At 37.0% G+C, this 22,014-nt stretch overlaps 3 protein-coding genes across 3 annotated transcripts; all 3 read left to right on the forward strand.

Annotated features, from left to right (window-relative positions):
- Positions 1-7,954: 7,954 nt before the first annotated feature.
- Positions 7,955-15,683, forward strand: cdh-7 (Cadherin domain-containing protein). The gene is made up of 10 exons (NM_064674.7): positions 7,955-8,160; positions 8,605-8,699; positions 9,967-10,113; positions 10,162-10,527; positions 10,731-11,057; positions 11,146-11,328; positions 11,577-12,783; positions 13,450-13,607; positions 13,657-15,062; positions 15,303-15,683. Exons 1-10 carry the CDS (start codon positions 8,106-8,108, stop codon positions 15,451-15,453), a joined length of 4,095 nt encoding a protein of 1,364 aa, NP_497075.2. The 5' UTR covers positions 7,955-8,105; the 3' UTR covers positions 15,454-15,683.
- A 910-nt stretch (positions 15,684-16,593) lies between these two features.
- R05H10.1 (aralkylamine N-acetyltransferase) lies at positions 16,594-18,405 on the forward strand. The gene is made up of 4 exons (NM_064675.5): positions 16,594-16,723; positions 17,210-17,318; positions 17,417-17,645; positions 17,858-18,405. The coding sequence occupies exons 2-4, from the start codon at positions 17,217-17,219 to the stop codon at positions 18,277-18,279; spliced, it is 753 nt and encodes a 250-aa protein (NP_497076.1). The 5' UTR covers positions 16,594-16,723; positions 17,210-17,216; the 3' UTR covers positions 18,280-18,405.
- Positions 18,406-20,306: 1,901 nt separating this feature from the next.
- On the forward strand, positions 20,307-21,797 carry R05H10.7 (aralkylamine N-acetyltransferase). The gene is made up of 3 exons (NM_001027100.4): positions 20,307-20,415; positions 21,092-21,302; positions 21,360-21,797. Exons 1-3 carry the CDS (start codon positions 20,314-20,316, stop codon positions 21,725-21,727), a joined length of 681 nt encoding a protein of 226 aa, NP_001022271.1. The 5' UTR covers positions 20,307-20,313; the 3' UTR covers positions 21,728-21,797.
- Positions 21,798-22,014: the final 217 nt, after the last annotated feature.

Genomic DNA, 22,014 nt, shown 5'->3' on the forward strand with positions numbered 1-22,014 from the left:
CCATGTAGGCATTAAAACACCTGCCTGCCTGACCTTAAGGCGGCCTCTGTCTGCCTCTCGCCTCAATCCGCGCCTTATGCTTAAACATACGTTTTTTCATTTCTTAATGAGATTTTCATTAATTAGATTTTCATTTTCATTAGATTTTCATTATTGTTATTGTTAGAAATGCGAATATTAAGAATTTGTAAATTCACGTAGAAATGCAAAAAAAAAGAGGGGAAAGGCCTGCGTGAGTAAGGCAGGTTTCAGGCAGGCAGGCATCAGGGCCTGAAACCGCGCTTGCCTACAATGGAAACTTTGGTTTTCTTCATTCCTATAGGCTGGTTTCAACGTAAATTAAATAGCCGTTTTGATTTAGTTCTGAAACTTGGAGGATCAATGTCCGTTTTTTTTTAAATCTACAATCATTACCTATATATAAAAAAATAGTGTCCGTTTGTTAACAAGTGACGTCATAGCTTACAAAGGCAAGGCGTTTTCGGCTGTTAAAGGGATATTAGTTTGGGGTTAGTAGGGGGATATGGGCGGGTTACTGTAGTAGTACTGTAGTAGTACTGTAGGAGTACTGTAGGAGTACTGTAGGATTACTGTAGTTTAGGAAAAATTGAGTTTTTGTCTTTTGAAGAGATATAGGTTTGGGGTTAGTAGTGGGATATGGTCGGGGTACTGTAGTAGTACTGTAGAGGTACTGTAGGAGTACTGTAGGATTACTGTAGTTTAGGAAAAATTGAGTTTTTGCCTTTTGAAGAGATATAGGTTTGGAGTTATTAGTGGGATATGGTCGGGGTACTGTAGTAGTACTGTAGAGGTACTGTAGGAGTACTGTAGGATTACTGTAGTTTAGGAAAAATTGAGTTTTTGTCTTTTGAAGAGATATAGGTTTGGGGTTAGTAGTGGGATATGGTCGGGGTGCTGTAGTAGTACTGTAGAGGTACTGTAGGAGTACTGTAGGATTACTGTAGTTTAGGAAAAATTGAGTTTTTGTCTTTTGAAGAGATATAGGTTTGGAGTTATTAGTGGGATATGGTCGGGGTACTGTAGTAGTACTGTGGAGGTACTGTAGGAGTACGGTAGGATTACTGTAGTTTATGAAAAATTGTGTTTTTGTCTTTTGAAGAGATATAGGTTTGCGGTTAGTAGTGGAATATGGTCGGGGTACTGTAGTAGTACTGTAGGAGTACTATAGGATTACTGTAGTTTGGGAAAAATTGACTTTCCGTCTTTGGAAGGGAAATTGGAAACTTCGGGAAAATTCTGAAATGTTCCAGAACCTTCTGGGAATTTCTGGAAAATTCTAGAATGTTCCAGAACCTTCTGGAAAATTCTAAAAAGCTTTAGAACCTTCTGGAAAATTCTAGAAAATTCTGGAATGTTCCAGAACTTTCTGGAAAATTCGAAAAAATTCTGGATTGTTCTAGAACCTTCTGGAAAATTTAAAAAAATGTTGCTGCGAGATCTTCGTGGCGAGACCCATTGTGGCGAGACCCATCGTGGCGAGGCCCATCGTTGTGAGACCCATCGTGGTGAGACGCATCGAGGTGAGACCCATCGTGGTGAGACCCATCGTGGTGAGACCCATCGTGGTAAGACCCATCGTGGTGAGACCCATCGTGGTGAGACCCATCGTGGTGAGACCCACCGTGGTAAGACCCAAAATTTTGGCGGGAAATTTAAATTTTCTGTGAAAAATATTTTGGCGGGAAAATTAAATTTTCTGAAAAAAATATTTTGGAGGGAAATTTAAATTTTCTGTGAAAAATATTTTGGCGGGAAATTTAAATTTTCTGTGAAAAATATTTTGGAGGGAAATTTAAATTTTCTGTGAAAAATATTTTGGCGGGAAATTTAAATTTTCTGAAAAAAATATTTTGGCGGGAAATTTAAATTTTCTGAAAAAAAATATTTTGGAGGGAAGTTTAAATTTTCTGTGAAAAATATTTTGGAGGGAAATTTAAATTTTCTGTGTAAAATATTTTGGCGGGAAATTTAAATTTTCTGAAAAAAATATTTTGGAGGGAAATTTAAATTTTCTGTGAAAAATATTTTGGAGGGAAATTTAAATTTTCTGTGTAAAATATTTTGGAGGGAAATTTAAATTTTCTGTGAAAAATATTTTGGAGGGAAATTTAAATTTTCTGTGTAAAATATTTTGGCGGGAAATTTAAATTTTCTGAAAAAAATATTTTGGCGGGAAATTTAAATTTTCTGAAAAAAAATATTTTGGCGGGAAATTTAAATTTTCTGTGAAAAATATTTTGGAGGGAAATTTAAATTTTCTGTGAAAAATATTTTGGAGGGAAATTTAAATTTTCTGTGAAAAATATTTTGGAGGGAAATTTAAATTTTCTGTGAAAAATATTTTGGAGGGAAATTTAAATTTTCTGTGAAAAATATTTTGGCGGGAAATTTAAATTTTCTGAAAAAAATATTTTGGCGGGAAATTTAAATTTTCTGAAAAAAAATATTTTGGCGGGAAATTTAAATTTTCTGTGAAAAATATTTTGGAGGGAAATTTAAATTTTCTGTGAAAAATATTTTGGCGGGAAATTTAAATTTTCTGAAAATTCTAAAATTCTGGAAATCTAGAATCTTCTGGAAATTTCGAAAAAATTCTCGAATGTTCCAGAACTTTCTAGAAAAATCGGGAAAATTCTGGAATGTTCCGAAAAATTGAGTTTAGAGCCATAGAAGAGGTAGTTATTTGGGAGTTGATCGGGGATCAAGTCAAGGTACTGTAGTGGTACTATAGGGGTACTGTAGGTATACGGTAGGGTTACTGTAGTTTTGGAAAATTTGACTTTTTGTCCTTTGAAGAGGTATTGGGTAAGGAGTCGGTGGAGGATAATGTCAAGGTACTGTAGTGGTATTGTAAGGTTACTGTCTTGGTCAAAAAGTAACAGAAAGTTTTCATACTGTCTGTGAATTTTTGAAACATGCATATCGTAGAAAAATACATACATGTAACAGTGCCAGTAAACCGCGTTTTAAGTGTTTCAAGTTTTTTTCATGATGAGAAATTTTTTGAGTGATTGAAGGTATGTGTGTCAAATACTTTTAATAGTGCCAGTCGTTGCCCGCGCCGTAGGCGCGGGCAGCGGCTGGTTTTTAATAATTTTTAAAGAAATTTAAACGCCTTAAATGTCAGAAAACAGTCCTAATATACCGGATAAAACTGTAAAAATTTTATAGAATGTTTTGAAATTTGATTTGATTTTTTTAAATTTTGCAACAGAAAGAAAAAACATTTTTAGGGCTGAAAAATTTGTTGAATTCCCGCCCATATTGAATTTTCTGTTATTAAAATTGAAATACAATTTGTCACACCTTCTGTCATTTTTCCGCAAAAAAGTTCGTTTAAAATTATCGATTTTTAAAGGCCATATGATTTTACGGGTTCTGAAAGAATTTGAGGGTTACGGTTTAAACACATCATAATAGTGACCGTTGATATTTTTATCACAATATCAATGACCACAAACCCCACCGATTTTTTTTCCGAATAAACCGTGCAGAGACAGACTGATCTTTTCATCGAAAAACCGCCATCAACATGTGGCTTCCGTGTAGAACTGGTGATAAATACATTGATAAGTAGAAAAACTGATGAAAACTGATGGAGGAAACGTGGTGAGAGTGGTGGGGGAAATGAGATCAAACCCAAAGTTCAAAAAGATTTGTGTGTGGAATTGGAAATTAAACGTGCGATTTTCTAGGGATGTGATAAGACTTTTTTTGATATGATTATTAATGTGTTTGGAAAGAAGATGCAGAAAAATTCTATTTTTTTTGTAGCAGCCGACAATTTGCGGGACGGATAGGCCTTGCGTTGTCAACTCGCGGGGTGTCGGCTGCATGGAAGAAAGAAACCATGAGCAATGAAAAATTAAAGCAGCCGAAATGTCTTTCACCGAATTTCCCGCAACTCCTGAAACGTCGGATACTAATGTTAACATATATCGCTCCGTACTAGGTATAAACCGGGTGCAAGTAGAAATAAAAAAAAAGAAACATAGATACCATCTCCACGGGTGAGAGAATTCATTCGACGTGGGAATTTCATTGAAACAAGTATGGCGTGATCTTTGAGATATAGGGAACAATACACGTGTCTAATCTACTAGACCTAGATTGATTTCGAAATTGCAAATCGGTTAATATATTTATTCGGCTGATAAGAAAACCTGATATCATTGGAATTATGCGATTTTGGGCCAAAAAGAGGCAAACCTTTGTTTTAAATGTGAAACTAGAAAATAGTCAATTTGGGGATTATGTTGAAAACTTTCTTGAACTCATCCATAATGTGAGCAGGCACATAGGTAGGCACGTTAGTGAAAGACGTGTAGGCAGAAGTAGGCACGAATGTAGGCAGACGTAGGCAAGAATGTAGGCAGAAGTAGGTACAAATGTAGGCAGACGTAGACACGAAGATACGGAGGTACAAGACGAGTTTGTTCTGGTTTTAAGGCAGACAGTCCAGCTTATGGCACACAATTAAGAAATAAGCAAATAGGTAGGCCTGGTGTAGGCTATAGGGTGCAGGCAATCAGGCAAAGTTAGGTGCATAATATGTGCCGCAAACTTCAAAATTTTCATATTTTTGCGTTTTTAGGTATTTTCCCCATGCACGCAAGTGTAACTAACCTCATTATTGGTGTCACTTCTAGTATCCACGTGGCGCGAAATCCAAATTCCATTGAAAATTCGAAACGGTAGGCGCATGAAGAATCGACAGATGCGAGCGAGAAGTTGAAACATGTGTCGGAGAAGCTCGGAGTCTGAAAATAGACTATTTACAAAAAGTGAATATATATTCAAAAAATAAAAGAGAGACGTCTACTAATGGTAAAAATTCCGGACGTGCACTTTTCAAGAAACAGAGAACATAAAAATTAAATATGGGGTCATCTCAGGCATACCTTGTACCTGCCTACCTGTAGGCCTACCTAGGTGCCTGATAATTTGTTTTAGTTTTATGTAGTCTGTACTATTCTATTTCTATTAAAGAAAAGGACAAATTTGTTCAAAACTGAATTTTATGAAAACTTTACGTTTCTTTTCCAAATGATTTGCCGAAATTAGGTAACTTCTTGCCGTTATTAAATGCACCTAAATCAAGTTGAAAACTCAAAATAATAAACTTGTATACCCAAAATTAGACGGTGATTTCAGAAAAAAAAAGTTAGTTTACAGCCGCTGACAAGTCAAATTTCAAATTTTAACTAATTTTAGGTCATTTTTTGAGCCGCCATGACTTTTTTAAAAAAAGTTTACAAAAAGTTTCATTATGAAATTCGGTATTTTCAGACAATTTCGAGTTCAACAAGGCAATAAAAAATTGACTACACCGCCACACCTTTAACTCCATTCACACATTTTATAGAATACCACAGAAAAACAGAAAAACAGCAAAACAAATGAAAATAACAACAAAAAAAACTCACATTGACGCTCTCGGTATTATTAGCTAGTAAGGTTAATAGTACCGTGTTGTGCAATCACAATAACATTTATTGATGAGGATATTACGTAGAAAACGAATTTAAGACGACCAACCGCCCCCAGCGGCTCAGTGGCTCAGCACGGGTACTAGAATGCATCTCACTCACAGTAACAACCCCCTGCACAGGGGGATCGACATAGGGCAAGTGGGAAGACTCTAGGTAACATATACAATCAATATATATATACCAAAGTGCACTAAATCGTTTAACAAACGAACTCTTGCATATCTCACATTTTGCATGTTGAGTCCATTTTTCTGAATGGTAAATCGTAAATTTTTTAAAAATTAATTGTCAAAATTGGAAGCCAGTTTTAGCTTGTTTAATTTAAAATTAAAGTTTTCACTACTCGATCTTGAAGTTTTAAATTGGTTTGAAGCGATTTTCCCAAAAATCTAACTCAACCTTGAAAATAGGCAATTGAAGTAAAAAGGGAAGGCACGATCGTATTTTTTATATTAGTCTCGCATCCCTCAGTTGAGAAATAGCTTTGCTAGAGGAAATACAGTAAGTTAATATTTTTCCAACGCAGTATAACATTCCAAAATAGATATACCGCCAAACCACAACACGTGTTCGAAAAATGGATATTTCAAAACATCGTTCAAACCACTAAGGTGCAAACACTGCCACTAAACAATAAAACATCAAAAGACTATTTCCAACTTAAATACAGACACCTACAGTAATCCAGTCATGATGACAATTGTCTCCACCTTCTTCTAAGATCAGACATCTTTTCCTTCCCACGTGGTTAGTCACTTAATACGGAATGCAGAGTACGATCGACCGCCTGTTGGGGACAAAATATATTTGCATCATTTTGTTGTTCAGAAATCCGATTGTTTCTGAAAAATACTTTGCCCTTTGTTACCGTATACTTGAAACTTGTCATAATTAAAAATAAGTTATTAGGTTTGAGATATTGAGGTTTGAATGATGATGAATGTTTATGTAGTTTTTACATCATCGAACAAAGTATATATGAATCAGGAACGTGCGGCAAATTCGGCAAATATGCTTATTTAAAATTTTCCGTGCTTGTCAAAATCGGCAATTTTGCCGCACACCCCTGATATGAATATTCCATATTTCTTGCTCTCAGGAGTAATTTGAATAAATCTGTAATAATGCAAAACTTATGGAGACTGTTAGAACATTAGATCCTGCAAAGCTAATTTTGAAATATTCCATATCCTTGGAAAATCGATATGTAACAAAATCTTATATGCCGTTTAAAACCAAAATAAAAATTAAGAATTCATTGTAATTTCCACAAAGTTCTGGCGGCAAGTAGTCTGTGCGAGACTATTAAGAGCTGCGAAAAAAAAATTAATTTGCCCGAGTTTTAAAATTATTAATTCTATAATATTAGTGTGCTACCAAATTCAAAGGTGGAGTAGCACCAAAATTAATGTTGGTTTGAAAAATATACCAAACTTCATTATGTGCGCGGGGAGGCAAACCCTACTTCCATACATCAATTTCTACAGTAGTCGCAATTTTAAATGGGATTTATCTTAAAAACGGCTCAATTAAAAAAGATGCAGGGTGTGCGGCACACGATGTTTTCCGGCAACGGCAAATCGACAAACCGACATTTTGTCGATTCTTGCCGGAAAAAAGCAAGTGGCGAAAATTTTCGGCAAATTGCAGTTTGCATATTTTTTTTAAAAATTTCAAATTTCAATTTTAATCGGCAAAGTTGTATGCATTTTTTAAATGTCTCTACATCTATTTTGAAATAAGCAAAATATCTGAAAATATCTAAAGAAAAGGGGAAAAAATAAAAAGGCACAGTTTTAAGTGTTTCAGTATTATTAAAAAATCCCTCTCAAGACTTCCGACAAATTTATATCCGGCAAACGGCAAATCGGCAATTTGCCAAAATTAGAAATTTCCGGCAAATCGGCAAATCAGCAGTCTGCCGAAAACGAAATTTTTTGTAGATCACAAACGTAGATTTTTCCCTCCTGTGTATGACTTCTCAAAAATTCTCAACAAAATATTTTATGGCGATTTAAAATACACTAAAAAGACCAAATTTTGTAGAATCCAGAATTTTTTTTATATTTTTGTGATTTTAGTTGAGCAAGGAATTGTTTTTGATGGTGTACAGATGCACTACATTCTTTCAACATTTGCACTTTTGAGCAACATTTGATAGAAATTTTTCAGAACAGTTTTTTGAAGACTTTGCTTTATTAGAGCTTCTAATATTGCCTTCTCTGGCTAAAACTGGAAAAAACTTAGACCCCATGTTTCAACCCTCAATAAAAAGGCATCCGTTTCAAACTCTTGTTCCAGATACCATCTCGCCTTCCCCCAAAAAATGTTCCGTGAAAAATTCAACTTCTTTTCTACCAAGTCTCTTCCAACGGCTAGCAGCAAGTATCTGATCTTCTTCACTAGATGACCTATTTCAAATGATTTTTACCGCGGCGCTTCACTCCCTTCTTCCATTTGCCGCCCTTGTTTTTTCTTTCTCACTGTTCTGCACAAGGTTCATTTTCTTTTTCCTGCTTAACTATCTATTGCGGGAAGGTAAAAGAGATACCGGCTGTCGAATAAAAAAAAAGACGGAACACCTGGTGAGGTATGCGGGAAGAAGGCATTTTATTACTACTGTTACTACCTCTTTTGGTTTATGGAGGTGAGATTTTTCAAACTTGTTTTCTAGGCTTCTGTTGTAGGCAGGCACGATTTCATGCCTGCCTGCCTATTTTAAATGTCTGCATTTTTACCTGAACTCGCATAAAATTGTTTGATACTTTGTAAATACTTTGAAGACATGCAGGCAGTTTAGTTTCTCTTTTTGAAATTGTTGTGAATTTATGAATTTTTTGGTCAGAATTTGAAGTTGTAATTTTTTAATGATCTTAGAATGTTCAATTTTTTTTTTGGAAAACTGAACAAATTAAATCAAACATGAAATTTATGGTCTATTCTTCTTGGTAAATGAGATTTTGAAATATTTTAATTTGCCACTCACAATACGTCACAAAACTTTGGCAGCCGACATCTCACGGGTTTGCAAAAAACTTGCAATCGCACTACATTTATATTATTGTTAAGCCCTCATTTCAAATTTTTCCAGACCTCCTTTCAATTCCATCCACAACATTCAAAATACCGAGAAATGCTCAAGAAGGTGATCTTATAATAGGACCCGAGTTTATAAGGGCTTCTGAGGTGAGTTTTAAAAAAGTTAAAAGATACAATTTTTTTTATCTAATGCTGAAATAACTAAATATCCAAGAAAAAAGTTAAACAAGTTTTTGAAATTTTTTTGAGTCAATTTAAATAAACCTAAATTGTGTCCAATTTTCGTGCCGATTTGCCAAAAAAAAAATGTGCCGATTTGCTAAAGATTTTACTGAAAATTTTGATAAATCTTCAAATTGACTATGCAAAATCTCAACTAAAAACTAAATTCTCAATATTGGCAAAAATGTGCGCTTGAAAATGTTTGAGCTTGTAGAAAAATTCTAATAGTAAGACAAATTACGATCCCCTATCCATTAGGTAATTTTTAATCACCTACCTATCACTAATGTTCCAAAACCTTCAAGGCTTAATCACTACCCCACACACACTCCACCCTACCTACTACGCAAACTTGTTGTTTTTGACCCAATTCGCGTGTTCGATTTTTGTCTCACTTGTCCGTCAAGAAAACCATCAAGAGATTCATGAAAGAAAAATTTGATAAGACAAGTGCGGTGATTAATGATTATTGCCGAAACCAAGAAAAAAGACAGAGATAGGAAGTGATTACATAATAGGGTCAATTGGATTATCCAATAGATATCTTAAAGGTCTTAGAGTCATTTTGATGAAATAGCAAAAATAAATTATAAAGAACATATGTATTTTCTGAATTTTAAAAGTTGAACAAGAGGTGGACGGCAAACTTTTTTCTTTGGCGAATCGGCAAAACGGCAAATCGGCACATAGGCAAATTGCCAAAAATCTAAATTTCCAGCAAATAAGCAAATGAGCAAGTTGCAATGAATTAAAATTTCCGGCAAGTCGGCAAATCGGTAAATCGACTAATTGTCGGATATCAATTTGCAGGAAATTTTTTGAGGGATTTTTTCTAAGACGGAAATACTTAAAATTCAAATTCTGAAGTTTCCAGAAAAAATGTGCAAACCACAATTTGCCGAAAATTTTCGGCAAGTTCGGCAAACAGGTAAATTGCCTGTTTGCCAATTTGCCGGAAATTTTCAATTCCGGCAAGTTGCCGATTTGCCTGAAAAATTGTTAGCCGCCCGCCCCTGATTGGAATTGTAGTATTAAATTTTAAAAAACTTCCGAAACTCTAAATTTTATGAGATCACTCGATGATCTAATTATATTAATTTTTACTATGTTAAAAAATACAAGAATTTTTTAAAATACAAGAATTTTTACAAGAATTTTTTTGTAATGAAAGAATTTTTAAAAATTTTTTTAGGACATTGACGAAGCTCTTAACTTAGAGCTTGAAGGCACAAATCCGTCCCCAATTGCAATAAATGGCTCAATAATTGATGCTGGTCAGCCTGTTAAATTCATTTTAGTGAACAAAAATGCATTTGATAGTGGGAAGAGCAAGGTTAAGGTAGGGTTTTTATGTGAAAGAGCCACCTCAAAAATACATTTTTTTTAGCTCCAAGCAATCGGTGTAATCTCCGGCAAAGTTCAAGAAGAGACCATCAATTTTGAGGTTGAAGCTTCCTCGGATCTCCCATCAATTCCAGAAATTTCAAACTTCGTCGTAAAATCTGATTTCCAAGAAAAAGAAACTGCAATTGTGAGAGTAAGCTCACCAATTCCACCGAATTCGGAACTAGACATTCTCGGAAGTTACGCTCAACGAGTCACTGCCACTTTTGAAGACGACAAAATTATTCTGAATACAGTACCATGCCACGCGGACACGCCATGTGAGGTTACGTTTCCGTTTGTGGTGATTTTGGTGCTACGGAATGGGGAGAACCACGTGGAGGCCTTGCTCACTTTTCAAGAGGAAAAGGTAAAATTTCAGAAAGTTTTGAATCAGGGGTGAGCGGCATTTAGCTTTCGGCAAATTTTTTTGGTCGACAAATTTGGCAAATCGGCAAGTTGCCGGTTTGCCGATTTGCCGAAATATAAAATTGTCTGAAGTGTTTAAAGGGATTTTTATAAGATGGAAACACTTAAAATTGTGTCTTTTCTAAAAATCTGTTCTTTTTCCAGAAATCCTCTCTTAAAATGGCCCAAAAACTCTACCAAACCACAATCGAAGAGCACACCGGAGAGCAAGACCATCTCGTGAAAATCTCGACAAAAGGTGGAAGTTCAGAGGTTCTATATTCGCTTCGGGATGCATCCGGCCTATTCTCAATTCATCCGAAAGAAGGAATCCTGTCAATTTTGCATCCGGAATTCCTGTCAATTAGTTCATTTGGAGATACTGTAAATTTGACAGTAGTCGCGACGGACGGTGATAAGACTGCCGATGCGATGATCAACGTGAAAATTGTGCCGGAAGTGGAGAAGAATGTCGTATTTGGATTTGAAAAGGTGAGACAACTGATTTTGGGTTTGCAGTATCCGATTCCGGTACCAGATTTCCATGAAAAATTGTATAAAACGTCTAAATATTTTCCAGGAGTCCTATGACATTACCGCAGAGAACATCAACTCAATTTTGGGGAATATCAAAGCAAAATCCGCAAGCCCAGTTGTCTACCGTATCACTGAAGGTCGTATCGATCTCTACAAAGTTGAGCCAAATGGAGATCTGGTTTATACTGGGAAAATGGTGAAGGGAGACAGAGAAGATGATGTTACGGTGAGTAAAGCTACATGGAAGGCTTGAGATTGGGTTTGGGCTTGGGCTTAGGCGCAGGTTTAGGTTCAGGCTTAGGCTTAGGAAAAAATCTAACTATTTACAAATGCATAAAAATTAATATTACAATTTTGAGTACGATGCATGGAGAAATTGAGCAAAAAATAAATCCCAAAGCCCGTAGTACCCCAGGTACTAAAATTTGCTGGCTGCACCTTCGTACAATTGAACACTAATACCCAAATTTCCAGGTCGTTGTCCAACAAGGCGGCTTGAAAATGGCCTCCACCAAAGTGCACATCAACCTCAAGGGAATCGGCTCGAATCCAGTGTCCACAAGCGATGAGCTCGAAAAAATCGAGCTCATCTCCTCAGAAGACCCAAATGGCGTGGTGGTGACATTGATCCAGTTCCAGGATGAGGATAAGGATGCCAAGTTGACATACGAGTTGACGATGGAGAATGGCGTAGACGAGAACGGAAATATGATCCCTCTCCAAGAACAGTTGTTTGAGATCAAATCTGAAGAAAAAGTAGCTCATTTGGTAGTTTCTGGAAATTTGAAAACATCGAAAATCACAACCATTCTTCTGAAAATTACCGCCCGCGACTCCACTCATCCCAAGGAGCCTAGCGTTACAGTAACCCGACTCATTGTGATCCAACGCGAGAAATCAGAAGAAGAACCAATGGGTCTTAACCTGATTCCCCTACCAACTGAGATCCTTGTGCCAGTGGATTCGGCAGTTGGGAGCTTCATCTACAAGGTTACTGTGCTTCCGATGAAGGAAAATCTGCAGTATTCAATTGAGCCTGAGCACTTGTTCCAAATCCTTGATGATGGTTCAATAGTGACTCAGAAGGAGTTGACCGTGGAAGCTGAGCAGCTCAAAATCCACGTCGAAGTATCAGATGGCTCCGAGAAAAAATCGACGGAAACCACGCTAACACTAAAGAAAACTCTTCATCCACATTTCACAGAGTCCAGATACGACGTCACCCTGCCACGTCAGACACCAAAGGATTCAGTGATTACTGTAGTTTCGGCAGTCGGGGGAAATGGAGAACCTGTGAATCAGTTTGTTCTGAAAAAAGGCGGTCACTCGAAACACTTCAAAATTGATGAAAAAGGAGCACTCCGTCTTGCTGATGAGCAAGAAAGATTCGATGATCTAGACGATGAGATGGATCTTCTAGTCGCACTGGCTGAAAATCCAACAATCTCAGTGCCAGTTCACATTTCGCTCAAGAAAAACCGTAATCCTAGAATTGATTTGGTAGAAAATCAGATTTTCGCAACGGTGTACGATAACCTGCCTATAAACTCATATGTCGGAAAAGTCGAGGTGGCAAGTAAAGAGCTTGTGAAGTTTGAGATGACGTCCGATGAGAAGGGAATGAGTAGCTTGTTTGGAATTGAAGAGGATGGAACGATTAGAAGCAAGGATTGGTTGGCAGGTAAGGAGTTGTGGCCAGGACCAGGGGTGCGCCGCAATCGAAAATTTTCGGTAATCGGCAATTTTTGGCAAGTGCCCAAATTGCCGAAATTGCAATTGCCGCGCGCCCCTGTTGTAGACCCGCTCAAAATGAGATCATGTACAACGTCAGCGCAAGTGCATTCTACAGAGAAATATTTTTTTAGGACACTTTTGCAACATTACTTTTTCAAATTTGTAGAGAACCGGTTTCCAAAAAAGTGCAAAACCACAACTTTCCAATAATTTTCGGCAATTGTCGGTTTTTCCGGCAAGTTGCAGTTTTTCCGGAAAATTTGGCGAATCGGCAATTTGCCAATTTGACGATTTGCCGGAAATTTTCATACCCGGCAATTTGCCAATTTGCCGGGAAGTTTCAATTCCGGCAAGTTGCCAATTTGCCGGAAAAAACATCGTTTGCTGTCCACCCCTATATACAATTTAATAAAGTTTTATAAATAGGGGATAGAGTAAGGAGTGAGAGCCACACAGCAGGTGGGCAGAGAGCCGTAAAAGTGGGGGGGAGTGGGCTGTAAAACGAAAACATGTGGGCTAAATGTAGCTCACAAGTCGATCAATAGGCCAAACTTGGTACGCATAACCTTCTTACATGTAAGAGGTTTATAATTTCTAAATTATCAATTTTCAGGCTCCGAAGGAATGCACAAGTTTTCCGTGCTCGCTAGCAATATCGACCAAGCCGGTGTTCGATCTGCCAACGCTACCGTAGTCATTGATGTGATCAAGTCGAATGAGTGCTCACCAAAGTTCAAGAGAGATGAGAACTTGATTTTCTATGTTCGAGAAGTTTGTTTTACAGGAATAATTTTACATTAATAAAACATGAGTTTTACAGAACACCCCAATAGACACTGTAATCGGAAAAGTTTCCGCAGACGTGCTACCAGGGAAATGTGCCTTGGAGTACTCAATTATTGGGCCTAACTCTGAAATTTTAAGTATTAACTCAGCTAATGGGGAGCTGAAGACCTCTAAGGAATTCGACTTCGAGAAGCAGAAGAGCTACCTATTAACCCTAAAGCTGGTGGCTGGAAAGTACAATTCTGTAGAATCAGGAGCCGAGCTGAAAATTCTTGACGTTGATGATCACGAAGTGAAGTTTGAACTCCAAGAACAAACCGTTGAAATCCCAGAGGATGCGCCTTTAAATACTGTAGTGGCTACAGTCAAGGCCACAGAAGGAGACGAGTCTCAGGAAGTGTTCTATCATTTGAAGGCTGGATCTCCACCTCAATTTTCACTAAACTCAAAGACCGGCGAGGTTATGGTGGAGCAGGCCCTAGACCGAGAGGCTCTAGATAATTTTGAGATCGAAATTGGAGCTTCTAACTCTGTAGATTTGATCGGAACAGCTGCCATGAAGCTATTGGTGAAGGTGAAAGATGTCAATGACAATGGCCCGACGTTCGATAGGCCGCAATATTTCACAGTAGTCTCCAAGGATACTGTAGTAGGAGCCGAGCTTTTAGAGCTGAATGCTTACGATCCAGACCTTTCGGATCAAGAGAAGAAGCTAGAGTATACGGTGACTGCGTCAAGCTTCGAGTATCGAGGAATGTCGAGAAACGTCGAAGATGTGCTGGACATCCGGGGTGGCGAGAATCCAAAGATCTACCTTTCAAAACCACTCACCGACTATGTGGGAGGTGTCTTCAATGTACAACTTCAAGTCAGAGACACCGTGGATGGAACCATCGGAAAATCCGCATTAAGAGTGTATGTCCATGACTCCAGTGACCTCTTAAGCCTTGAGCTACCGTACTCCCCAAGTACAGTATCCCAGGGGGTCATTCAAGAGTTTACGGAGAACTTGAGCAACTCTACTGGGCTCACTGCAATTCCGAAGTCAGTTTACTACAAAGCTCCACATGGAATAATGTCCACAAACTCTATAGATCTACAAGTGATCTTCTTCAACAAAAGTATGTCGGAAATTGTACCGGCTGAAAGGATCCTCGCTATGCAAGACATGAGGCAAGACAAACATCAGCCAATCCTTCGGAAACCCGCTTCCCCATACCTTATGACCTCAGAGGACCCAAGATCAGACACTCTGATCCAGCCGGAATTATTTTTCATGGTACTAGGCTTCCTAGTCCTGTTGGCAATTACTCTCGCACTATGCGGAATGATGGCTTGCTTTGCGAGAAGTCGGTTTTTGAGGGAGAAGAGGATTATGGAGAATGAGATGGCGATCAAGGATGCGATACAGTTCCCGTCGAATAGGAGTCCCGCGTTGGTGTGAGTTTTTGAACAATTTTTTGGAAAAAAGTTCCATCAATGACTCTAAATGTAATAGAAAAAATTCAACAATAAAAAAATGAGTCAAAAATGGATTTTGCTCTGTTTTCAACTATACTAATTTGGAAGTCGTTCAAAAAAATTAATTTTTTACTTTAAAATTATGTATTCACTTTAAAAAAAATTTGATTAAAAATTTTGGTTAATTTTTTCAACAAAAATAATAAATTCTACTTTCAGAAGCTTCAAGCACTTTGCACCACCATCCGCAGAAATGTACCGAAACCACGAAGAACACATGTACCGATCACCCAATTTGAACGAAAAAATCGGCAGTTATGCAGTCCAGCAGGCGACGATTACTGTAGCCGAGCACGAGGAGAAAATCTGAAAAAATTGAATATTTTGAATTTCGCGAAAATTTGCTCCAACCAGCCAAAATCCGGTCTAATTATGTATACTTCTCGAATACTGGTAATTTTTTTTTAATAATTGCTCCTTTTTATTTGTTGTTTTTTTTTTGCTAAAAGATTTAATTTTTTGTCAATCTGCCATAAATGGTTTTTTTTCACTCCGAAACTCCTCTCTGGGAAAGGTTTGAATAAAGTGATAATAGAATGCAATTTGGTTGATAAGAAAAGGTAAAAAAAATGAGGAAAGTGATAAGGAACATCATTTTCAGGCACAATGTATTTAGGAAAAATTTAGAAAAATTTGATTGGAAATTAAAGAGGTTGAGTATATTTTTGGAATTTTTTAAAACATTTACACAAGTCAAAATATTGAAAAATTGGTTGATAGATCATTTTCCCACGTTTGGTGTTGCTTTTACGTAGTTTTATGTTTCAGAAAAGAATAAAGCGCACAACACTGAGCTTTTTTTTTTTGAAAAATTAGTAGAAAAGGTGTTATAATTTTTCAACAATTTATATTTATAATTCATATTTTCTGTCACTTATAGCAAAATATAGGGCTTCCCTGGTAGGTAGGCGCGGTTTAAGGGCCTGCCTGAAACCTGCCCGCCTCACACCTCTTTTTGCATTTTTTCGTGAATTTACAAATTTCGAATTTTCTCATTTTTATCAATTTGATGAAAATCAAATTAAGACATAAAACAGTTTATGTATGTCATAGCATACAGCGCGGATTAAAGCGAGAGGCAGGCGAAGGTCGCCTTCAGGTCAGGCAGGCAGGCGTTTTAACTCCTGCATGGAAGCCCTAGCAAAATATCAACTTACACCCTCTATCTTAAAGCGCTATCAAAAAGTGTAGCCTTCTTTTCCAATTGCAATTTTTAAAAAGCCAAAAAATCAAGTTCAAATATCCAATTTCACTATAAAATACGAGTAGAAACCCCTCGACTACAATGAAGTTGCTATCATTTTTCCTATTGTTTTTCAAAATGATACCTCTGATATCATTTGGCCGGTTCACATGTTTAAAAGGGTGACTAGACGTACGTTGAAGATAATTTATTTTTCATCTTACTTTTTATGAGACCATCGCGTTTTTGTGTTTTTCTCTTTTTTCACAGAAATCACTGGTTTTTAAGATTTAAAAATGGTTCAAATTGTTGTCTGAATAGAACTTGTCTGACAAGGTATTATATTTTAATGGACTTTGTAATTTTGCAGCTATAATTTAGTGCGTACCTAATTCAGGTATGAGCGGCAAACAATTTTTCCGGCAAATCGACAAATTGCCGGAATTGAAATTTCCGGCAAATTGGGGAATTGCCGGATTTGAAATTTCTCGAAAATTGTCAAATTGCCGAAATTGAAATTTCCGCCAAATTTACAAATTGCTGAAAATGAAAATTTCCGGCCAATTGGCAAATTGCATTGAAAATTTCCGGCAAATCGGCAAATTGCCAAAATTGAAATTTCCGGCAAATCGGCAAATCGGCAAATCGTCAAGTTGTTGACTTGCCAAACTTGCCAAACATTTTTTAAATGCATTTTTTAAGACACAGTTTCAAATGTTTCCGTCATATAAAAAATCACTCAAAACACTTCCGGCAAATTGATACCCGGCAAACGGCAAACCGGCAATGTGCCGGAATTTAAAATTTCCGGCAATTGTTTTGAAGTCTCAATTTTTCTAAATTAAGTTTTGATTTAATCTAAATTTAACTTTCAAATTTTCAGCTAAAACATGTCATCCAACTACATTTATCGAACTGCTGAAAAATCGGATTTTGACAGGATTTTGAAGTTTTTGGCAGAGCATTTTTATCACGAAGAGCCCAGTATTCGGGTGAGCCAAAAATTTTCCGTTTGAAATTTTTTTGATAAGACCAAAAACATCAAAAATATGGACTGCTAAAGTTTAGAAATCAAAACAAACACTTTTAGGCCAGCAAAATCGCCCTTGAAGAATGGCTTCCAATATTTGGAGAAATGACAACCAGCAGTCTGAAACTTCCGATCTCCACAGTAGTAACAACTGAAGACGGTGAGAACATTGTTGCGGTGTTATTGAATTCAATGTGGAGTCGAGAGGAGGACGAGGAGAGGATGAAGCATGGAAATGGAAAAGGCGACCATGATACTAGTGGATACTCGGAGGCTCTGCAGAGATTTAGTGAGTTACGGTGAACTGTAGGAACAATATGAAACATTAATTTTATAAAAATTGGTAAGGTTGAAAATTTTCGGCTAATGTCAAACAAAGCGGTGACAAATTGCCGTTCTCCACATCATCAAGCATCAAGTTCGCCAAATTTGCCGACTTTGCCTAGCTCGACAAATTTCAAAATGTGCCGCACACCCCTGCTCTCAAGTATATATTTGCAGTGACCATCGTTCAAAAATGCCATGACGAGTTCTGGAACCTCGCACCATCAGACGTGAACCTAGTCGTCTACCGCGAGATCTCAAGCGTCGGAAAACCATGGCAACGCCAGGGGATCGCCACAAAAATGCTCTCCAGGAACATGTCGGCTGCTAGGCTTCACAACGTAGATGGAATCGTATCTGCCACGTCATCATTCGCCAATCAGACTCTGTTGGCAAAAAATGGGTTCCAGTGTTTGAAGGAATTTCCATATTCGGGAATTGTGAGCAGTAACGGGGACAAACTGGTGGAGACTGATGATGGATCCCATGGAATGCGGATCAACTTCAAGAGAATCGAAAAATCGGGAAATGGACCCTGTGAAATGGAACCCCCAAAATCTGCTACTTTCCAGAATGTGGCAACTTCAGTTTCGTCCTGAAAATTTCTCATTCTCTTATTCCCTTTTTCTTACTTTCTATTTTTTGTAGACCCTTCCAATTCGATCGCCCTACTGATAACATCCAGTAAATTGGGAATTGGTTAAAAAAACGACTCGACGTTGAAACGAACCATTCAAAAAAGTGATAACGGTGGCATGTGACAGAATTGGGGATTTTTTTTGGGAAAAAAATGTCTGCCAGAAAGATAAGAGGGACGTGGAACAAAGGTTGAGACTGTACAATATTTGACTTTTAATTTTCTGCAAATAACTATTGTGTTATTCAGAATCTAGAACCCGGAATGTTCACGAATTTATTATAAAACTGAAAGCACAAGACAAATAGTTCAAAAACACCTGTATGCCATAGTCCCTTGTGGTTTTTTGGAAATTTTCACTAAAACTTTCAATTTTCCAGGTTTTAGAGAAAAAAATTACGAAGTACCTCCAAATCATAAATAGTGAAATCTCAGTGTTTACCTACTTTCTCCTTTATTTTCAAAGTCGACCGGAAAAAAACTTTTTTTTGGCTTGAAAATGTTAGAATTTGAATTTCAGAATTTTCCGGCAAATCGGAAAATTGCCGGAATTGAAAATTTCCGACAAATTGCCGAGTTGCCGAATTTGCCAGAAACACTGTGATTGCCGAAAATTTTTCGGCAAATTGTGATTTGGCACTTTTTTGGAAATTTCAGAATTTCATTTTTAATCAGCAAAGTTGTACGCATCCTATCAATGTTCATATATCTATTTTGAAAAGTAAGTAAATTCTATGAAAATATCTAAAGAAAACAGCAAAAAATTTCAAAAAGGCACAGTGTTTTCGTCTTATAAAAATCCCTTAAACTTCCGACAAATTCGGCAAATTGGCAAATTGCCGGAATTGAAATTTCCGGCAATTGCCATCTGACCCCTGAGTTCTATATTGTTTTGGTGAACAAACTCAGAGATCACCTTATAAAACAAAAAGTTATCACCTGTCTCTCCAAAACTCTGCAAAAAAATTGGTTTTTGAAACAGTGATCGTCCACAAATACTATACCAATGTGCACTTCATATCAACTAATGTCTGGTTCTTAATCTCTGTGAGTGGCAGTTTGAATATTTTTTTGTTGAATTGTAAGAGCATGGCCAAACTGGCAAAAAGTCGAAAATAATCAAACATTGATCTCAGGTCAAAAATTAAAGTTTCTTGATTGACACGTTAAAGTTTAGACAGGAAGTTCAAAAATTACAGCGCTTTGTTCAAATTTTGGAAACAACAATATCCTAGAACTTAGTATTAAATTAACATTATTAAATTAATATTAACTGGTGAGATTTTTCTGATCCTTGATATTTCCGATTACCTGTGACTGATCTCTGATTGGAATTGAAAATTATTTTCTTCTTCGACTCTGATGATTTCAGACCTATTTACGCAAAAAACATCAGTCGCGAAACATTATTGTGTTCATTGTTAAAAAAGAAAAAAAAATCAAAGACTATTCAGACGCCATAAAAATAAAAACCGTGGGAATTTTTTTAGAGTTTGAAAAAACATTTTTATACTTTTTCAGAGCTAGTTTTCAGTGACAAATGCAATTTCAAGTTATTTAGTTTCACACTATCATAGCAATGATGGTAATTCATTTACAGTAAAGTTAGAACACCCTTCATTAACAGTTGTAGCTCGACAGTTTTGAATTTTGTTTTGTTTTTCAATTTAAATTATTATTTAAAAAGATAAGCAACGCCACAGAAATATTGACGTCGGCTTGTCGTTTTTTAAATTTAGTTTAAAAATTTTAAATGTATGTCCTTGTCTAGTCCTGATTTGGTAACATTTTTCGTAAATTTCAAAATTGTCGATTCAAAATTTTTTTTTCTGCTCTCAAATTTCCCAGTTATCACCACCGTCCTACCACTTGCAGAATATGGGCGGAGCATAATTTCCTTGCCAATTTTTGTTCTCTAGAAATGTGATGGAACACGTGGACACTATCGACATGAGTACAAAAGTCACTGTAAATTTTTTGAAATTTCAGAAAAAATATGCCAGAAGAACTTATCTACCGTCTGGCGAAGAAGTCAGATGCGCCTGATGTTTTGAATTTTCTACTGGAGCACTATTTCCCGCTGGAGCCGTGTACCAGGGTGAGTTACAGTAACCCATCCAGATTATTTTTATTTTTTATTTGAACCAAGTGGGTCCCGCCACGATGGCCTAACATGTACAGATAAGGCCAGCGCAGTATTTCTACAGTAACACATCGGCAAATTGCCAGAATTGAGAATTTCTGGCAAATCGACAAATTGCCGGAATTGAAAATTCCCGGAAAATCGGAAATTGCCGGAATTGAAAAATTCAGGCAAATCGGAAAATTGCCGGAATTGAAAAGTTCCGGCAAATCGGCAATTTACCGGTATTGAAAATATCCGGCAAATCGGCGATTTGCGGGAATTGAAAATTTTCGGCAAATTGGCGATTTGCCGAAATTGAAAATTTTCGGCAAATCGGCGAATTGCTGGAATTGAAAAATTCCAGGAAATCGGCAAATTGTCGGATATTAAAATTTCCGGCAAATCGGCAAATTGCCCGAATTGAAATATACGGCAAATCGGCAAATTGCCGGAATTGAAATTTCCGGCAAATCGACAAATTGCCGGAATTCAAAATTTCTGGCAAATCGACAAATTGCCGGAATTCAAAATTTCTGGCAAATCGAAAAATTGCCGGAATTCAAAATTTCCGACAAAACGGCAAACCGACAATTTTTCAATTACCGAATTTGCCAAACTTGAACTAGGCCTAATTTTATTTCATCTCCAGGCCCTAAAACTAATCAAATCTGAAGCGGAGGTACTCTACGAATCGCTGGTGGCGAGATGCCTCCAATTCCCATTCTCAACAGTAGTCACTACACAGAGCGGAGAAATTGTGGCTTGCCTGGTGAATTCTGCCTGGAAACGAGATGATAATGCTGTGGAGGGTGCTGATTATGAAGTTGATGAAGGGTTGACAGAGAATATGACTGCTTTTAGTACGTTTCTTTTAATTGAAGTACAGCAAAATCCACCAAAATTTGATAATCTTTCAGTCAAAATGCTCAACACATGCCACGAAGATTTCTGGAATCTAGCTCCCCAAAACATAAATGTAGTGCTCCACCGTGAAGTCTCAAGTGTATCGGAAAAGTATCAGCGACGTGGAATCGCTACGAAAATGCTCACAACCAATATGCCAAAAGCCAAACTTGACGAATATTCAATTGATGGTGTGCTCTCTGAAACGTGTTCCTTCGGAAATCAGGTTCTTCTGGAAAAACATGGCTTCAAGTGTCTCAAGACGATACCCTACACCGGCATTGTGGATTCTCAAGGAAATCAGATTTTGAAAACGGATGACGGATCCACGGAGTTGAAGCTTAACTTCAAGCTTATCGGCGATTTTGAAATTTTGGATTAATTTGTGTTTTTATTTTTTTCAAGTTAGGGCAGGCCCTCACTTAATAAAATTGTGTTTCAGTAAATTTGTTCTTCTTATGCGTATTTAAACCTCAAATAATAATATTAATAGTAAAATATATTAAATTTCAATTTCCCGCTGCGGTGGCCGAGTCCCTGCCGGCCGCCGGCCTAGGTTTCGCACACTTCTCGGCCATTTTTTCTATTTTATTTTTTTCGTTTTTTCGTTTTTCCACCAAATATTTTACGTTTTCCAGTGTATTTTTCAAGTTTTAAAGTTACTTTTGC

Source organism: Caenorhabditis elegans, chromosome II, assembly GCF_000002985.6.
Source record: "Caenorhabditis elegans chromosome II".
Taxonomy (NCBI): domain Eukaryota; kingdom Metazoa; phylum Nematoda; class Chromadorea; order Rhabditida; family Rhabditidae; genus Caenorhabditis; species Caenorhabditis elegans.

What these genes read in the sequence shown, in the direction of transcription:
- R05H10.7 (NM_001027100.4), top strand. Translation starts at nt 20,314, where the DNA reads ATGCCAGAAGAACTTATCTACCGTCTGGCGAAGAAGTCAGATGCGCCT. An exon ending in CGCTGGAGCCGTGTACCAGG is followed by an intron (nt 20,416 to 21,091) that starts GTGAGTTACAGT and finishes TTTCATCTCCAG; the next exon opens with GCCCTAAAACTAATCAAATC. An exon ending in AGAGAATATGACTGCTTTTA is followed by an intron (nt 21,303 to 21,359) that starts GTACGTTTCTTT and finishes ATAATCTTTCAG; the next exon opens with TCAAAATGCTCAACACATGC.
- R05H10.1 (NM_064675.5), top strand. Translation starts at nt 17,217, where the DNA reads ATGTCATCCAACTACATTTATCGAACTGCTGAAAAATCGGATTTTGAC. An exon ending in ACGAAGAGCCCAGTATTCGG is followed by an intron (nt 17,319 to 17,416) that starts GTGAGCCAAAAA and finishes AAACACTTTTAG; the next exon opens with GCCAGCAAAATCGCCCTTGA. An exon ending in GGAGGCTCTGCAGAGATTTA is followed by an intron (nt 17,646 to 17,857) that starts GTGAGTTACGGT and finishes ATATATTTGCAG; the next exon opens with TGACCATCGTTCAAAAATGC.
- cdh-7 (NM_064674.7), top strand. Translation starts at nt 8,106, where the DNA reads ATGCGGGAAGAAGGCATTTTATTACTACTGTTACTACCTCTTTTGGTT. An exon ending in ACCTCTTTTGGTTTATGGAG is followed by an intron (nt 8,161 to 8,604) that starts GTGAGATTTTTC and finishes AAATTTTTCCAG; the next exon opens with ACCTCCTTTCAATTCCATCC. An exon ending in TGATTTTCTATGTTCGAGAA is followed by an intron (nt 13,608 to 13,656) that starts GTTTGTTTTACA and finishes TGAGTTTTACAG; the next exon opens with AACACCCCAATAGACACTGT.